This window comes from Cyclopterus lumpus, chromosome 17 (assembly GCF_009769545.1).
Source record: "Cyclopterus lumpus isolate fCycLum1 chromosome 17, fCycLum1.pri, whole genome shotgun sequence".
In the NCBI taxonomy this organism is placed as follows: Eukaryota; Metazoa; Chordata; class Actinopteri; order Perciformes; family Cyclopteridae; genus Cyclopterus; species Cyclopterus lumpus.
In genome coordinates, this window is record NC_046982.1 from 4,117,882 (window position 1) to 4,135,262 (window position 17,381).

General features: G+C 44.9%; 1 protein-coding gene across 1 annotated transcript in view; it reads left to right on the forward strand.

Annotated features, from left to right (window-relative positions):
* The window catches only part of astn1 (astrotactin 1), a 335,249-nt gene that overhangs the window by 295,145 nt on the left and 22,723 nt on the right, over positions 1–17,381 (forward strand). The window contains exons 19-21 of the mRNA XM_034555334.1: positions 3,805–4,082; positions 5,784–5,917; positions 6,303–6,454. Coding sequence (XP_034411225.1) covers positions 3,805–4,082; positions 5,784–5,917; positions 6,303–6,454 — 564 coding nt within the window. The remainder of the gene's footprint in view (positions 1–3,804; positions 4,083–5,783; positions 5,918–6,302; positions 6,455–17,381) is intronic.

Here is a 17,381-nt window from a genome sequence, read left to right on the forward strand (position 1 = left end):
TGAAAAACAAAACAACGCTGTTGTGTAAAGTCCTTGACTCTGTGACAATCATTATAACTCAAGACAAGTTATGTGTTCTAGTTTCAGACAGATATTTAGAGATTGGGCCTGCATGGTTTTCACTCTGTGAAACAGCAACTTCTGCTAATGTTAGCTGACAATAGCCGCTAATAGCTATCGGTCATATCTGACCAAGTAAAGTCACAGTGCCAAAACCCCTTTAGTGGATGATTCAGCAAGACTTTTATCGCTTATGAGTTCAACTTTTGGTTTAAAAGTTAATTAAAGTCTGACATAAGACATGCATAAAATATCTTTGCTGTATACTGAGTCCCGAAATAATTAGTTTGAAGTAAAGTGCAGAGGATTAAGTGTGATAATATGGTGTGTATGTTTAGCCATCAGCCGTCTTCAGGCTTGGCTGCTCTTCCTTTTGAACACCCCCCCTTCCCCCTGACACTGAACTAAACCAAAACTAAACTGAGTTAATCATTGCCAACCTTCTTCGCCCTGAAAGGCGCCCAGCTGTCCTAATATAACTGCCACATTTCATTTCCATCTGCCAGGAGGTGGCAAGTGGAGATGGAACGATGAGAGCCAATAAGTGGGCATCGGGCCGGTGTGACGGGGATGGATTCAAGCCTGGCCGGTCAGTAGGGCGAGGGCGTTGATGTCTTATAGGGGGCAGCGTGCGGGTGATTAAGATATGTTGTGCCCGGGCATCCGTACAACTCACCACACGGCCGCGCGGCTGGGCTCCGGGTACTTTTCTCTCTGCCTCGGTGTTCTCTGTTTTTTCCATTGATTTTCTCCAACCAACCCACTTCCACGCAACAAGCCCCATCTTCCAAAATCATTGCCTTTGATTAGCGCAGGCAGGAGTTCCTCTGCTCAGGGGGGGGGGGGGGGGGGGGACATCCACCAATGCCGCCCAGGGGGGGGTTGTGATGTGTGAACCAGTTTGATTTACGTCCCTCAAGCCCCTGCAACCCACGGCTCCGTTGGACTTCATTCAACCGGCACGTGGCCCCTTATTGGTGAGGGCTTACCGATCGGTTTGTCCCAAACGCGAGGGCACCGACAAGCAGCTGGGTATTTGGTCCCCGGTCCACGGATGGCAGCGATCTTATCAAAGGAGAGTTCCTTCCGTTACGCCGGACCCGTTCCATTTCCCACGTTGGGTGTCATTTATCTTTGTTTAGAATATTACATAATTGCAGTGGTGTATAAAGTACCCAAAAGCAAAACTCATTTTCGGATATTAAAATAGTAAAAGTAAATGCTGTTAATAAAAAAGCAAAGGGTCAGAATTTTCAGATGGTTGAATGGTCAGAGTTGGTCTCATGATTTATTGTTTTTCTAAAGATAGATTTGATTTTGTAGCGAGTTACGAAGGTTTCAGGGGAAATGTATCGGAGTAAAAGTATCAGTTTTCTTTGCAAAATGTAGTGAAGTAAAAGTCAACAGAAATATAAATAGTAAAGTACAGATATCCCAAAAAAACACTTAAGTACAGTAATAAAGTATTTCTGCTTTGTTATTATACACCACTGCATAATTGCCGTGTTGCGCATCGCCCTGCTGATTGCCTCTGAAGGGCCCAAGCGCACCGAGGACTCTCTCCGTCTCCGCAGCCCTTCTCATGAGAACGAGCTGCTGATTTCTTAAACACTTTATGAGTGGCACTGGTTCCTTGGCTTCATTTCTGTTTGTCCTTCTCTCTCATGTTGTGCTTTACGGGGGCGCCGAATGTGCACTTGGCTCAGGGTCCTACTGTTCTTTTTGTTTCCTTTGGTCAGCCTTTTTCTTTTCTTTAAAAATGAACGCCCCACAGGCTATAAGGCGGGTTTTGGTCAAAAAATGTAGACTATCATAACAATTTTAAAGATATTTTTATTTAAGGTTGTATAAGTTCTATTTACTCTGAGTGATTTTACCTTGAACTTTGTATTTTTTTGCTCATTGACAAACACAAAGCAAGAATATTATTTTTTTTCGCACTACCTCCTGACTCATTAAATATTATATATATTATATATGACCTTCCTATTCTACATCTTTCTCCCCCCTCCTCCCTTACTCGGCTGAATTAAAACTTGCTGTAACTAGTTGATCACGGCGTTACTTGAGAAAACCCGAGGTGTCAGACAAAATTAATTGCGTGTGTGGTAGATGAGGTATAATCAACAAGGCGTTAATAAGCCGCGCACGTAAAGTGAACACTGCATATCATTATTGTAGCACTTAGATTCTTAATCTCTTTTTAATGACAAGTCACCCAATCAGGTACACGCACACACATACATGTATTTACCATAGGTGCAGCAGGAGTGGCAGTCTAAATGAATTATGGATCCCCTATGATGTGTACACTTCCATGTACAATTATTGTGACGATCCACCGAGACATTCTGATGCTGTGTTTCAGGCTTTGGTATTTGCCTGCTTTGTTGTATTGTTAATGTTAAAGTCAGATACGTTTGGGATAGTTATGATTATTTGAAGTATGGTTGTATGAGCTAGTTATCCATGGGCAGTGTACAGCAGTAGTCAATACATTATTATTATCATTATATTGAGAATATCCCCACCTCTTTACCATGTCATTGGAAAGCCCGATAGAGGACAGGAAGCCACTAGACTCCATTGACAAAAACTGTATTTATTTATTTACGGTGTGAATGTGGGCGGCTGAGAACTGGAGTTTGTTTTGAGGTGTTACGTGTGAGTGTTTGTTTATCCCAGCTTACATAAGAAGAACAACCTTTATTTAGATATCTCCTCTTCTTACAAAACCCACAGCTCAAAGTGCACAAGTGAAATACAGCAACATGCTTTCCAAATACATGCCGCTGTCACGCAAAGAAAGGATCACTTTTGAAGGAGTTGTGGAACAAAAAGTCAACATTAAAGCGCAGGAATTATTCCTATTATGTGTCGGTCCCTGAGCTTGTGCGCTCGCCCGTGGCTCATAAACCTGAGTTGTGTTCCATCAAAGGCAGCTCGCACAACAAGCCTATTCCCTAATTGGCACTTGAGCTTTTAAATTGCCTCTTGTTGAGTTCTTTTGTCACAGCCAAAGCAGTCTCCCAAAATGCTCATCTGATAAATCCCCCCTTTTAAAAAAGAGAAATGGCGTCAGAGTTCTAGCACCCCCCAAAGTGTTCCTAGCGGCTCTTGCTTTTCTTTTTTTTCCTACCCTACCTGGGGCAGTTTATTGGGGGAATAATTATATTATACAAAGTGAATTTTCCAAAAAGGTGAGCGCGTGCAGCAGTTTATTTCCCAACGCTCCTCAGAGTTGTATAGATTCACAACAAACATGACGGACACATGGCCGAGGAAGAAGAATAGCCATAGTTTAGGGAAAGAAATATATATTTAATGATGTTAGGGTGCTTTTCATAATGTTCTCAGACACAGAGCCCGTCAGTGGCAATTTTTTATTGGTCGTCGATTGCCGATTAGTTGCCCTGATATCATTACATTGCAGTGCTTTCCCTCAAAACTGGACCGATGTCAAATGTTGTTGTCCCCATTGGTCACAGAGTCGAAGGTTGAGAAATACTGAAGTTACCCTTTAACTCTAGTCCCAAACACAGGGAAACAATATCTTGGTCATTTGTCATGTTGCTGAAAATGTTCTCTCAGTTCAGTTTTCTTTTCCTTACTTTCCGATATCATTACAAGGACCGTGTGACCTCACATTCTGTTTTGTTGTATTTGTGCTGTGTCTTTTGCAAAGTGCTTCCTCATCCTGTCTGGAAACATTATTTAAATCCATGTCTTTTTCCTCTCTGCCAGGCAACTCGCCCTCGGAGGAGTCGGAGGAGCGCGACAAGGAGCCCAGGACGCTGACCTACCCCGCGTACATCGCCAGTCTGCTGGACACGGGCTCCAAGCGCATGGCGGCCGGCGTCCGCATGGACTGCAACAGCCAGGGCCAGTGCCCGCGCTCCTGCCACCTCTGCCACATGAGCCCCAGGGTGGTGCAGGGGCGGCAGCGGTCCGAGCCCGTCCTGCTGCAGATCACCAAATCCGCGCCCATCTACGAGCTGGTGTCCAACAACGAGACCTACCAGGTGTGTTCGCCGTGTTTGTCCTCGAACCTTCTGGGACCGTCTAATGTAAAAAAACAAAACAAGGAAAGCATCGTCTTATTTTACGGGACATGATCATGGTTGGTGGCTGCATCTTCTCCCTATTGTCCGACGTCCTCAAATGTCAGCTTTTCCACCCCTTAACTGGTCAAAACCACCTTAACTTGCAGCTAATAAGACAGCAAGTCCAACTTCAGTCTATTAACTAGCATCCAGGCATAACATATTTGTGTGACTGTACAAGGATGATCCGTCAGGGCCCAAAAAACAAACCTCGATGCCTTTTTTTTTTCCTTTTTGGAGAGTTGAGCCGGTCTGCCGTACCGCGCTGTGACTTATTGGACTGCATCGCCGCTGTACGTGGTTCCAGATTCTACTCCTCCAGCGGGAGGAGGGAAAGGTCGATACGGTGCCGTCGATGCTCCTGGGGGAATCGGGCTTTTCATCCAGAAGCTCAGGGCTCGACTGTTTTCTATACACCCATGTAGGAATACTTATCCGAAGTAAAGAAGTGAAGTGAAGAAGAGTTTGTTTTTTAATGTTAGTATATCCACGCACTGGACGGGGAACATCGAGGCCACATGAAGTCAGCTTTTAGCATTTAGAAGTTGAGCACATGATCTATTTTTTTAAATAATGGTATTTTGTTGAGCAATTGTGTGTGTGTGTGTGTGTGTGTGTGTGTGTGTGTGTGTGTGTGTGTGTGTGTGTGTGTGTGTGTGTGACAGAAGTGATGGGGGTCGGGACGTGAACAGCTTCGCAATTGTGACTAATTTCCATCCAGGGAGTGACATGAAAGTCAGATTACTTGTATCTGATTCAGGACCACGTATGAAAATGGCCCATATCAGAATTGCAAAGATTTCATGTGTGTCAATTATGCGCAAAAAAAATCAAATCTGCCTGCAGTGTGAATACAGTTTTTCACACCATCCCACTGATCGACGAGCCCGCAATATGCCGCAATGCACCAACAAAGACAAGCAGGATGAGAAACTGCGAACTGGTAAACATAGATATAAATGGTAAATGGACTGTATTTATTTAGAACTTTTACAGTCTATCGACCACTCAAAGCGTTTAAAAAAAATCCAAAAAAATGTATCAACACCAATATTCACCCTGCTGCTGATGGCAAAGGCTACCGCGCGAGGTGCCAACCTGCTCATCGGGGAGCGGCTCGGGGTTCAGAGTCTGGCTCAACCAGGAGCCTTGCGATCGCTAGGCAACCGCTCCTCCTCCCTGAGCCATGCCGGCCCCCCTATCAACAATGCTGGCTTTTTAAATACCTGAATGAGGGAGGAAACACATTCGCCAGAGCTCGATTGAGCAACATGGAAACATGACCTGTGTTCGTTTGCACGAGGACGCCACTGGGCGTAATATCACGTCCTTTGTGGATGACTTCCTGTAGCTACGGACGTGAATACACTTGGTTGGGCCCGTTGTAGTTTCCATACAGAAAAAGAGAAAGTACTGATAGAAATGCAAGAATGTCACGGACATCAAGGGGTCCTTTGACCACCAGAGACTTGGAAGAGAGGTATTTGCTTAGACATAGTTTTTTCTCACAGTATTTACATTTGAATATTGCTTGTTCCAATATGACGTGGGCTTTGATTTTAGGTTTGACGTTTGTTTTCGCCTGTCTTCTCGTCTCTCTCTCTCTCTCTCTCTTCGTAGGCTCTGCAGGAGGCGATGATGAGCATGCTGTGGTGTTCGTGCAAAGGTGACGTCATCGATGACTGGTGTCGATGCGATTCCAGTGCTTTCGGCGCAGACGGACTGCCCACCTGCGCCCCGCTTCCCCAGCCCATGTTAGTAAAAGTGACCTTCCTCCAAACACCTCGTTTCACTGGCATCTCTCAAGCAAGGTGCCGTCAGGATCTACGTGTGCACCGACTTTTATTGTCAACAGCCATGGATGGATTGCTAAATGGTCTTAAAATGTGTCGGCCATTGATTTATTTCTCCTGGGAGTGCCAATCAATGAAATGAGCTGCTGCATTGATTGCGTGGCAGGAAAGCCTCTGTACACACGGGCGCTACATAGCTGCAGATCGCCGGCTGTATTTGTGACATTGCAGAATATCTTTTCATAGGGTCGCGGTTCTGCGGGAACACCGGGGGGCAATGTTAGCCGCCGGTCGCGATGGTTACGAGCCCGGCTCGCTGACACCATCTCTGTCACTGTGTTGGCAGGCTGAAGCTGTCTTACACCTACGAGCCCAGCAGCTCATTGGTCATCATGGAGTGGAACCACACCGAGCCGCCAATCGGAGTGCGGATCGTCGATTACCTCATAAGCCAGGAGAAGGTGACGGAGAGGACCGACCACTCCAAAGTGGAGACAGGTACGTCGGTCTCCTGTCGCTGTTTTTGGTTGCGCCTCACTTTGAGATGAGTCAGTCAGCTGGCCATGCTGCACACGGGCAGCTGTTGGCCAGTGTTCAGTATTCATGCTGGCTCAAACCATAAACCCGGCAGTTTGTCGGCAACATGAGCCTAATTTGTTTTACCTAGTTCATTAAACCGACTGGAAGAAAATATCTCGGGCCCAAAAGTGAAATGCAGGCCCAGGTTTACTCATCACAGCAAGTGTTAAAGGCCTAATTCAGTTGTAGTTCTTTAGGCCTCCACAAGATGGCGGTCACCAGTAATAATGGTAATGGCAAAGTGAAGCATTCATTTAAAGTACTTAGTTTGGTTGTTTTTCATAAAATAATCAGTGTTTAATGTATGTAATGCATATGTATCTAATAGTACTACAGTAATTGCTTTCAGAAAAGGGAGCTATTAGTCACAGTGGTTATGACAAATTAGCTATGTGACAGTGGGACAGTCAACTCTGTGTAGAAGTGTTTTAAAAGGGTTCGTTATCTTTTTGCACCGTCTAATCCACGGGAGCTGTGTGTGTGTGCGTGCGTCTGGGCTTGTGTGCGTGCGTATGTGTGTGGCTCTGTCATCCAAAACAGACAGACCTATATGAATGGGAGCTAGCACAACGAGGGTGCAGTTTATTTTAGCAGTAATGAAGCCGATCCATAATGGAGACAGTTGCAGCTCCCTGCGAGTACCGAAGTTTGTTGTAGCTTAATGAGAGAATAAACTGTATTAGTCGGAGCGGTGAGCATCCTTAATCAATGCAGCATATTCAGATGGGAGGAGAGGTGAGCCGTTGCTTTATTAGTGCTATTACAGAGGGATATGAGCTATAGGTGCAGCAGTAATGTTCTTTAGAGATGTTTGTGTTCTTTAAAATAACTTATTGAAGTCATTATTTCCAAGGTTTAATAATATTCATGTATTCATTTGTATCTATAGGGACGGATAAACGATGCCTCTGCCTCGTCCTCCCCTCTCGCATTGCGAGTCCAGTACACATTTCATAGATATGCTGACGCGACGGCGTATAAAGACGTAAGCCGTGATCAGAGGGCATTCTAAATCACGCTTGATGGTTCAACAGTGCAAGTGGGATTTCTGCCAGGTACGGATGCGGAGATGCAGGTTTCTGGAACGTTACTGAATAAAATACAGAGGGAGAAGTTTGGATATGTTTTACTGGCAGGGAATCAAAACAGGCATTAGTGTTGGCTGTGTGGCTCCTATACATATATTTAAACCCCCCGCTCTGTGTAAGGGAACGTCCCCAAGTTCAGTCGTTGTTTTTCTGTTGTCTTTGGTGGCATTTTGGAACATAACGCCTCGACGTTAGTGTACAAGCAGGATTTCCACACGTTCTGGAAAACAGTTCAGCAATGTTCCAACTACTTGAAAGCACATGTAGAGCGAAAGAAACAGGAATATGTTCTGGAAAATCATGTGGTAAAGGTATAGAGTCAATCACATAACTATATGTCATTCGAATAGGATCCCTCATTGTGACGAGCCCACTGGAAAATCTCATCTCGGCTGACCTTTTTTTTGGCTAGTGTAGTTGTAGTGGATTTTATATATACTTGCACAAATTAATTAATTAATACATAAAGAAAGATATGATAATTAATAATGGGATATTATGAAGAATATTAGAAGAGATGATCACTGTTTTATTATTGTAACTGTTTGTTGATGACAAATGTCATGAATAACTGTATGATGCATGAGAATTAATGATATTTTGTTGTTTAGAGATGATAGTTAAAATGGATGCTGATTGAGACCCGAGATGTTACTTTTATTCTGAAGGCAAGATAATAAGGAGTGAACGGGGATCGTATGTCAATCCGACTTCCGCAGAGAGGAACATAGTTAGTTCGCGGCGCTAACCCTGTCCATCGAGATTGTCACTGGACATGTCCGAGAAAAGTCCTGCAAAATAATAAAATACATTGTATCTTTATTCAGTATGTCGCTGCATGGCTCGGTTGACCTAGTTGGCTACACGGACACAATGCGTGGGCCGGGAACCCCGTTTACTATCTGTACGTCTCCCTCGCTGCTCCTTATGTAAAGTATTCCTCTTCTTAACTTTGTGGCCATTTGATGAAAGACAAACTGATGCCGAAGCTCAGTGCCATCTTGAATCCAGATTTCCACTCTCTTCTGGCCTCATCATTACCAACCTACAGGAACTCATCATGTCAGCTGACGGTGGGCCTAAGTGGTACACATTCCTGTCTATCCAAACCTAATTACCATTGCCACAAACAAATTGACGTATTAAACCTGGGGCTTTTGTGGCCGCTGGAGATTTGAGGGCCCCGGGGGCAGATACCCACTTTGCCAGGGTGGTAATCCAGCTTTTCTGTCAATAAGCTCATGCTTCTTCCTTGTGGGAGTAAAGAAATGGAAATTATACCTGTCAGTGGAACCTCTGCGCTAATGTATAGTGAAATGTTTTCAAGCAACACGTGACCTTTTCGGAACGTTCCCTCCCTCGCCCTTTGAACGAGCTCCCCATTACCACTGTGTTCCACAGCCCCGTGAAAACAAATGTTGGTCCCGTCCCCTAATCTGCGCCGTCAGAGCGGTAAACGGAGAAGGTGGAGAAGAGGCGCTCAAGTATCTGGCGTGACTTTCTGCGGTTCAGAGAACATTTCGGGGCCTGCGGTGCCTTCCGATATATCGTGTTTACTGAAGGCGCTTAGAGTTCAAACACAGTTCTTATCTGGCCACGAAGTCAATCATTCGGGGCATCGGAACTGTGCTTTGGTACAACATCAAAGTGTACAGTTTTTTGGAACGAACAGACGCATTGAAAGAAACAATTTCTTGGTGACGCAAACAGGAAACGGCCGCAGTCTGAAGTCCTTCCTGCTAAAATGACCTGCTGATGTCTCTTTGTGGTTCTCAGTATCAGATAAAGCAGCTCTTGTAGCTAGCTGTAACGACCACGGAGCTCATGGCAGTGCTTTGGTACTGGGCAAGACTCGCAGGAACTGTGGCACAGGAATATTCCACTGGATTGTTTCCGTCATGAAGGGCTTTTCCAGTTTACCGATTCTGTTGCATAAGACAATGCGAGTTTCCATGGTGCACTTCAGCCATCCTCATTAACTAATGCGGGCTACTTTCTTACACAAGCTCTTTACTATCCTCTCGGCTCCACGCGAGGGTAATTTCTTCAAAATGATCCAGCCGGTTCCGTGACTAATCACTAATCAAGATGGCACAGATATTGTGTCACGAACTCATTGGAAAAACAGACTTGGTTATGCTGAGGAATAAAGAACATTTCAAGTACATTTCCTACGCAAAATAAGGATGTCAGTTAAGTACGTATGTTACTTGGGTGAAAGTCCTGTGACACACTTTGTAACCTAGGTTTTGAAAGTTGCTCTATGAATATAGGTTGACAAACTAACTGTATTTTCTTTCTGATGAAGTTAGAAATGGTACGAGAGAGATTAGCATCTGCTCCAATAGAGACACAAGGACCTGCACCTTTCTGCTGCAGCACATTGATGCATCAGTTCAGGCTGTTTTAAAGTGCGGGGCAGCTGTTTTGACTTTGTGACCGCTCAGAGACATTTGTTGTTGTGCTGCTGGTTGCAGCGTAGGGAGAGTCCGTCATCCAAGTTTCTTCACTTTGGATAAGGTTGAAGTCCATCAAAGCTTCTCTAATGGGAAATAACATTGTATGTGAGGTCCTTTTTTGGCAAAAACACCCAAGATGTTTCTTTCTTTAAAAGGACTGGCTCTGAAGTAACAGGCCTCCGCTTTTGAGCTGCCACAAAGTAGGATTGCAAAACTGTTGATTTAAAGATGTAAGACAAGATTGGGCACTTGTGCTGGGATGCTTCAGCACCTCAACATGCAGACCTGTAAATGGATAGAACTTGAATGTGTGCTTGTTTGAGTCTTAGTCAAAGCGCACCTTTTTAGGCCACAGGAGTGCATGGACTGCCAAAATAGCTATCGAAACATTTATTCATGATTCGTTATCATTCCGAAACATTCAGTTATAACATCATATGATCTCATGTCAGGAATATGGAATCATATAAAGAATCTCTTTATAAATTAATTTGATCACCAATGCCAAAAGCATCCAAGGGTGTTTTTTTGGTGTTTCTTTCCATGTACCCGTAGCAGTGTGCCAGGTACAGGAAGTCTGAACGTCAACAGTAGTAGTAACACAAGCACGCTAGGGAAGCATTAGGTAGTACTGGAGGAACATGGCAGTGTGGCCAGTGAAAAGGGGAAAAAGGTATCCGTCACTATCCACACTGCTAAAAGTCACATTCAATTATTTTGTACCACAGTTCAAAGCAACTGCAACACAATTCTTTAAACCATTCTTTAAAACCACTAATGTGCACATTAAATGTAACTTGAGCTGCAAAAGAAAAGGGCTCCCTGACAATCGACGGCGGCTTATGGAGAGATAGATGCTCATCTTAATACAAATCAAAGTTTGCTGATGGCCATCCAAACATCTCCAGCCACAGGAAAGAAATCTTGACTCCGAAACTTCCTCCTCGGAGCAACGAGCGAGCGCCGCATCCGGAGAAAGCTGCACACTTGTGTTTGAACCCGTTCACCTCCCGCACATCTTTCTGTGACTTCTGGTTGTCAAAGTCGTCAAAACTCTCTAACAGATCCCTCTCGGTGCCATTTGGACTCTCCGATGTGTGAAATTGCCCGGCGCGGCTCTGATTACACTGAGGGAAGGCGTTCCAGCTCTGGTCGCTGGGCCTCGGCTGCATTCTCAAGGGAGGCAGAAAAACCAACACAGGATCGGGGAGAGTCTTCGAGAGTTGCCCACCTATGCACCTGGTCTTTAGCGGATGATTGATCACTTCGGAGACCTGGGCCTGGGCCTGATCGTGAATGCACAGGCAAAGGTGGCCCGCCGGGTTGAGTTACAAGAGGGACAAAAAGACCACCGAGGGGGAGAGGATGAGCGGGTGAAAGAAAGAAGGGAAAGATTGAAAAATATGGGAGGATCTGGAAGGCCGGCCGAGCGGAGTGGTTTTGATTTAGGCTGTCAGTCTGCTGTCATCCCGGAGAATCAGTCTCACATGACCTGATGTATAATTCTCCACAGATCTCCATTTGGCTGCCTCTCTCTCTCGCCCCCTGCTTTTCCTTCACTACTCCCTCATCGTTCCTCTCATCTCCCGTTCCTCATTTGTGCCTTTTTTCACCCTGAAATCCTTATCTCCTCTCTTTTAATAATATCTTCCTGACCATTTTTCCTAATCCTCTCGATCCCAGTTATTCCACTTGCCCCTTCTCTGGCCTCCCCTTTCTCATCTTCTCTCGCTTCTCTACCTACGGCTTTCCTTTTCTTCTCGTTCTTCTCGTTTTAATTAATCTTTTTTTTTTCGTCCTCTTATCTTCAATTTCCTTCTTCTTCCAAAAGGCATCAAGACTCGGGTCAAACGTGGGTGAACCAGCACATGTTGGTGGAAAAATCGACACGACGTTCACTCGGCTTCCAGCTCAAACTTTTTCAGGCAACCATATCTGTTCAAAATACACTCTATGGTGCAGGAGGAGCTCGAAAAACGGAGTTTGGATGTTTTGAAGTGGGGTTGTTTCAGTTGTTTCAGCGCATTTCTACATTAGATGGACCACGGGCAGTTTGGAGAAAAAGACTGGAGTAATGTCGGCGCTGGCTACGAGGCAGCAGCAAAACCTATTTTTTACAAAATATATATGTAACAGGTTTCCCTGTTACCCGGTGAGTCTCGGACTTGCACAGAGGCAGCACACAGCTTGAGGTCGTTCCAAAATGCTTTTATTACCAACAAACACACATACAGGCTCGGTGACGCTCCTCGCTCTTTCCTCTCGCCTCTCAGTCCCTCCTGCTCTTTATTGAGAAGAGACAACCCGATTAGCCCCAGCTGAGGCTGATTAACCCTCAGCCCCAGCTGAGACTGATTAGACATCATTCCGGCACTGTTCCCTGAACCACACCCCCGCTCCACCCACTCTACAGCTGAGTCTAACCACACCCCACTGCCACAATATATCACTTTAAGTGGACACTATATTTAAATAAGTCAGACAGGCCTTTCCAACTGGGAATTGAAGCAGTTATTATATCCATCTATGCTCTCTTCAGAGAATCAGACTCTGTTGAATAAAATAATAATGTTACCTCGCAGAACATAATCTGATTGATTAACTAAACACCAAATTCACAAACACAAAGCCCTGCAAGGTAAAGCACTGAAAATGTGTTGAAAATACATTTTCCTTGCTTTGTCACTGGTCAGTTTCTCCAAACTGGGAGGCATACCGCCCGTCATCTACTGTACACACGGACCATGTATAAGTACCGCGTATAATCAAAACATCCCAACCATCCCTTTAAAGTAGCTTTTCATCACAACCTCCTTATGACAAAGGGATGGAGTCATAACATCAAGTTTTACAGGATAATAATAGGAGTTCTGATTGATGTATCGCAGTATCGCTGCATCAACTTTAATGATACTCAGGCATTGATGTAACTGCGTAATGTGCTAATACACATAAAATGGAATCCCCACCCCCAGATAAGTGACAAGGGGAATCCATCAACGAGAGTGTATGGGCTTGTTTTCTACAATTATGGACATAATGTATCAGTGGAGGATATTTTGATAAATAAGTCAGCTTAATATGGTTCTGGTGATGATAATGGGGCCTCAGGGTTGTTTAACTTAAAATGGTGATATCAACCTTCTTAAAGCACATCTGCTATGTTGTGGACTCAATGGTCCGTTATTATTTTTTAACCTCTTTTCTCTTTTTCCCCAGTTTTTAAAATGTGATATCTAACATTAAAAAGAGGTCCAAATGGAGTGTGTCAATAGGATGGATGAGGAGATAGTGGTTGTACTACATCCAGACATTTGGCCTCTCATTTGTCCTCAATCTGATCCATAAGGTTCCTGAATAACAGCAGAATGTCTTCATCGATCGTTGGCGCATGTCTGCATGTTAACCCACTATTAATCTTTTGTTTTCACACTTGTGCCACTGAATTTAAACCCGCAAATGGTTTGCATGATGCATTCCAGAAGGACAGTCAAAATAGAGCATCCATTTACGGGAAAGGCTCCGAACAGGCACTACTGATCATCTGTAAATCAAAACAAAAGACCAAATATCTCCCCTTAACTTTCCCCGGCGGTTCATCGGAAACAGATGTCGGAATATCCCCCCCCCCCCCGTTCTTCACCAAAACATCCTCAGAGCATATGCTCGTTGACGGCTCCACGGTTGCATTTGCGTATTGTTTTTTTTTTTTAATCCTGTTTGCGGTTATGTGATAATAGATAAGTCGACACACAGCTGCTGATTATAGCATACAGGACTGTTTGTGCAGGAATCTCTGCCTTAACAGGCTTCAGGCACACAAGGTGAGATCATAGGGAAAGCGCACACATATACACACACAAGCATATGCACGGTCCCCCAGCAGATGTGGGGAAACTTCATGAGTAGGAAGTCTGCTTTAAGTCAAGATGCGCTCGTCTGGACCGGTCTCGCTGCGAAAACAAACACTCGCAGAGCTGTGAGCTATCCGATGATGTAACAGCTTTGATCACCCGGCAAGGGTCAGTGGAGCAGGGATTCCGATCAATAAACACATTGCTCACCTGTCGGTATCACGCGCACATATGTCTCACCCCAAAAATCTCAGCACCAGTCACTTCCTCTGGTTGACGCGTCCCGCCGGCTTTGTCTTCATCTTGAGCCATTTCAAAATGTTCACACACATGTGCCATTTGAACCCCGACCACATTGCCTCGCCTTGTCCAGGTTGCGGAGGAAGCAGCAGCACAGAGGAGCCTTTTTACGAGTCCCATTGGAGCGCCGCCTGGGGAATCCAGAGGCATCTTCTGGGTTTGCCCCCCTGTTCATGCTCCAGTTGGATGCACTCGTACACCTTCCTGTGGAGGTATTCTATCATGCATCTGATACGGAAGCCTGGATCACCTTTGCTGGCTTTTCTTTCAATGCAGTGGTTCTGGTCTGTAATATATTCTATTATTATATATACAGTATAGTCAATATTCTGCCAGCATCTTTATTCATGATCAGGATCCTAACAACACGTTCTCCTGGGGCAGCGATTCACTTTCAACCCACACCTCTCCGGAGTAACATGGCCACTTGGAGGTGCTGACCCCCCAATGCAAGAAAAGTTTACGACAAAGGTCGGACTTCTTTTCTGAAAAGGGGCCCAGTTCAGCCTCACTGCACATTGAGCTTTATCAAGTCTAGCAGCCTCCCCAAGAGTCTGGTCCGACTCACCACAGGTCATCAGTTGACAGCTCTGCATTTCTCTTTACTTGAGTCCCACGCTTCAGATCTGAGGACTGCAAAGTTCATCATGGATCTTTGGCCTGGTGCTCTGTGGCCACGTACGCTTAAGAAGTGCCTCACAGTTGTACAGTTTAGAGTGAGTAACTAGATAAAAATCCCTCATTCTAACAAAATAGCACTTTATTGTTAGATACCGGGCTTCTCCATCTTTACCAACCCTCTGAAGGGTCACAGGCTCAAGTGAGAGCCCTCTCTAGGGCGTATCCTCACACCCTCAGTGCATGACCATGTTCCATGTTTCCACAGCCAGGGCTCCATCCTCCAAGGCATACACTTTTGCCCATGGCATTTTTTTACGTGACATATTTTAGGCCATCAACAGCTCCGTTGCTTCACCTTTGTGTCTAGAACTCATGATGCAGTATTAAGCCACGCTAAGTTTCAATGACCCCCTCGCCGCATCCTTTTTATTTGCTTGTGTTTCCGTAAAAAAGATGTATTTAAAATACCTTCTGTCGTAAGTGTAATGTCTCCCCGAGGGGAAAGAGGTGAGATTATTTGTTTTTATTATTTATTAATACTCATTGAAAACCTAGTCACCTAGGTCACAGTGTCGGTGGCACAAATCAGCTTGTAGTCTAACTCATTTGATCTGTGCCATATTATTTTATCTCACGCAGCTGAGTTATTTATGGTAGCGGTTTTGAACTGCCAGTTACAAAACAGTACTTTGGCTGAATCCTTTAATGAAAAGCTGATGGGCCTCTTTGGGTATGATCATGAAGAAGATAAATTCAGTATATGTCAGAGGTTCTCTGGTAAATCAGTCTCCCTTGGCATGTGGTCATGGAATTATTAAAAAAAGCCCCGCTCATATTACTCTCCAAGTTGATTTGTTGCTTTTCCACACACAACCTTCACTCTGGCCCTCCGCAGACACCTCTTTCACTGCCTGCAAATGAACAGCAGAGCGCACTGTGCGTGTGTGTTCTGAAAGAGGGAGGGAGGTCTTTGCTTTGCATCGCATTGCTCGAGTACGAGATGCCACAATAAGAGTGCATATGTGAGATCTTTTTCTATTTAAATGGCATCACAACCGTGCCAGATACAGTCACAGACCGTAGGTATGTCGTTGAGATCAAAATGAAGGCCGAGATAGAAGAATGGGCATGGTCCAAGCAAGAAGTAGGGGGGTAGGAATTAGGGACGGGGCCATTGGAGCCTCCACTTCACCGCCAGATTGATCATGTCTGATGACACAAGATGGTCTTTAGACACAGGTTGAACGTGCTGGATTTGATGTTGAACGGAGTCAAATAAATGCTTTAATATAAACAGTACGTCAATCATGTCTGCTGAGCCAAGATTAGATATTCCTGACAGTATCTGGGCACAAAAAGGAATTTAATAACAAAATAATGAAGAAACTTGACACAGAGCTCTTGTGTCTATGCTGTTTTATATGAGAAATGGCACAAGTGTGGGGGGGCATCCAGTTTTCGATGACATATAATACCTCAGACGCTTTCATGGTGTTCCAGATATGCTCCCAGGGTTCCACATTGAATACATTTTAAGTGCATCAATCGTGTGAACTTCGAGAGCTAAATCAAGAGGGTAGATCTATGAACGTTGTCCTCTTGTGAACAACTGTACGTGGTAAACGAGTGCTGAGAAGTCACGTAAGAGCCAAGTGAAACAAGGAGAAGATTGATCATCTCAAACACCGGACCAAGACTTCGGGGTTGTCGCTCTCTGCCAGCCGAGAGGAAAGGGAATGGCTCGTCAAAAGGAAGAAAAGAAGTCAAACTGACCATTATTTAAACTCCGTCCACTATCCTTTCATCACAACTGCTCTTTTTGGTGCTGAAAGGACAGCGGCCGGCTGAAATGTCTTCACCGTGATCTTCACTGTCTAAATATGAGCATTTCCACCCAAACTGCTGGCCAGATCAAAAGACTAAAAAAGTTGTTGTTACGGGCATTGTTTTATCAGAACGGAAAGTTCACCGCGAAGACTTTTGGCCTCGATTGGATCGTTCATAGGAGCCGGGGGATCGGCGTGGTTCGAATGGATCCCGATGGGGATTGTACGCCACTCAAGTCGGTGTGAACCGACACATTTGTCTAAATAGAAGTTGGTTGCGTGAGACGAGCGGCTGACGGACGGCCTGAACACTCCAGAAGCACTAAAAAAATAATGTGTGTGTGTGAGCGTGCAGTGCTCATAAGAGAGGGGAGCTCGGTTGAGACGGCGTGCGGGGGGGGGGGGTAAAGAAAGAGGGAGAGATGAAAGAAGTGTTGAGAGAGCCCATAATCTTGACCTTCCTTCATATAAACCATGTACACTGTTTTATGGATGCTGCCCTCTACCCTTCTCAGGAAGCACTGGGGTGTTATTGACTATTGTATCCACCTTTGTCCAAGGTGCTATTATATTGACACATTTGGCTATATTCACCGTTGGCGTGCGAAGCGATCTCACAGCAACTGCTATCAATTTGGTGGGATGCATGTCCATCAAATTACGGAATAATGTCTCGCCCCTCTGAAGATGTAATAATC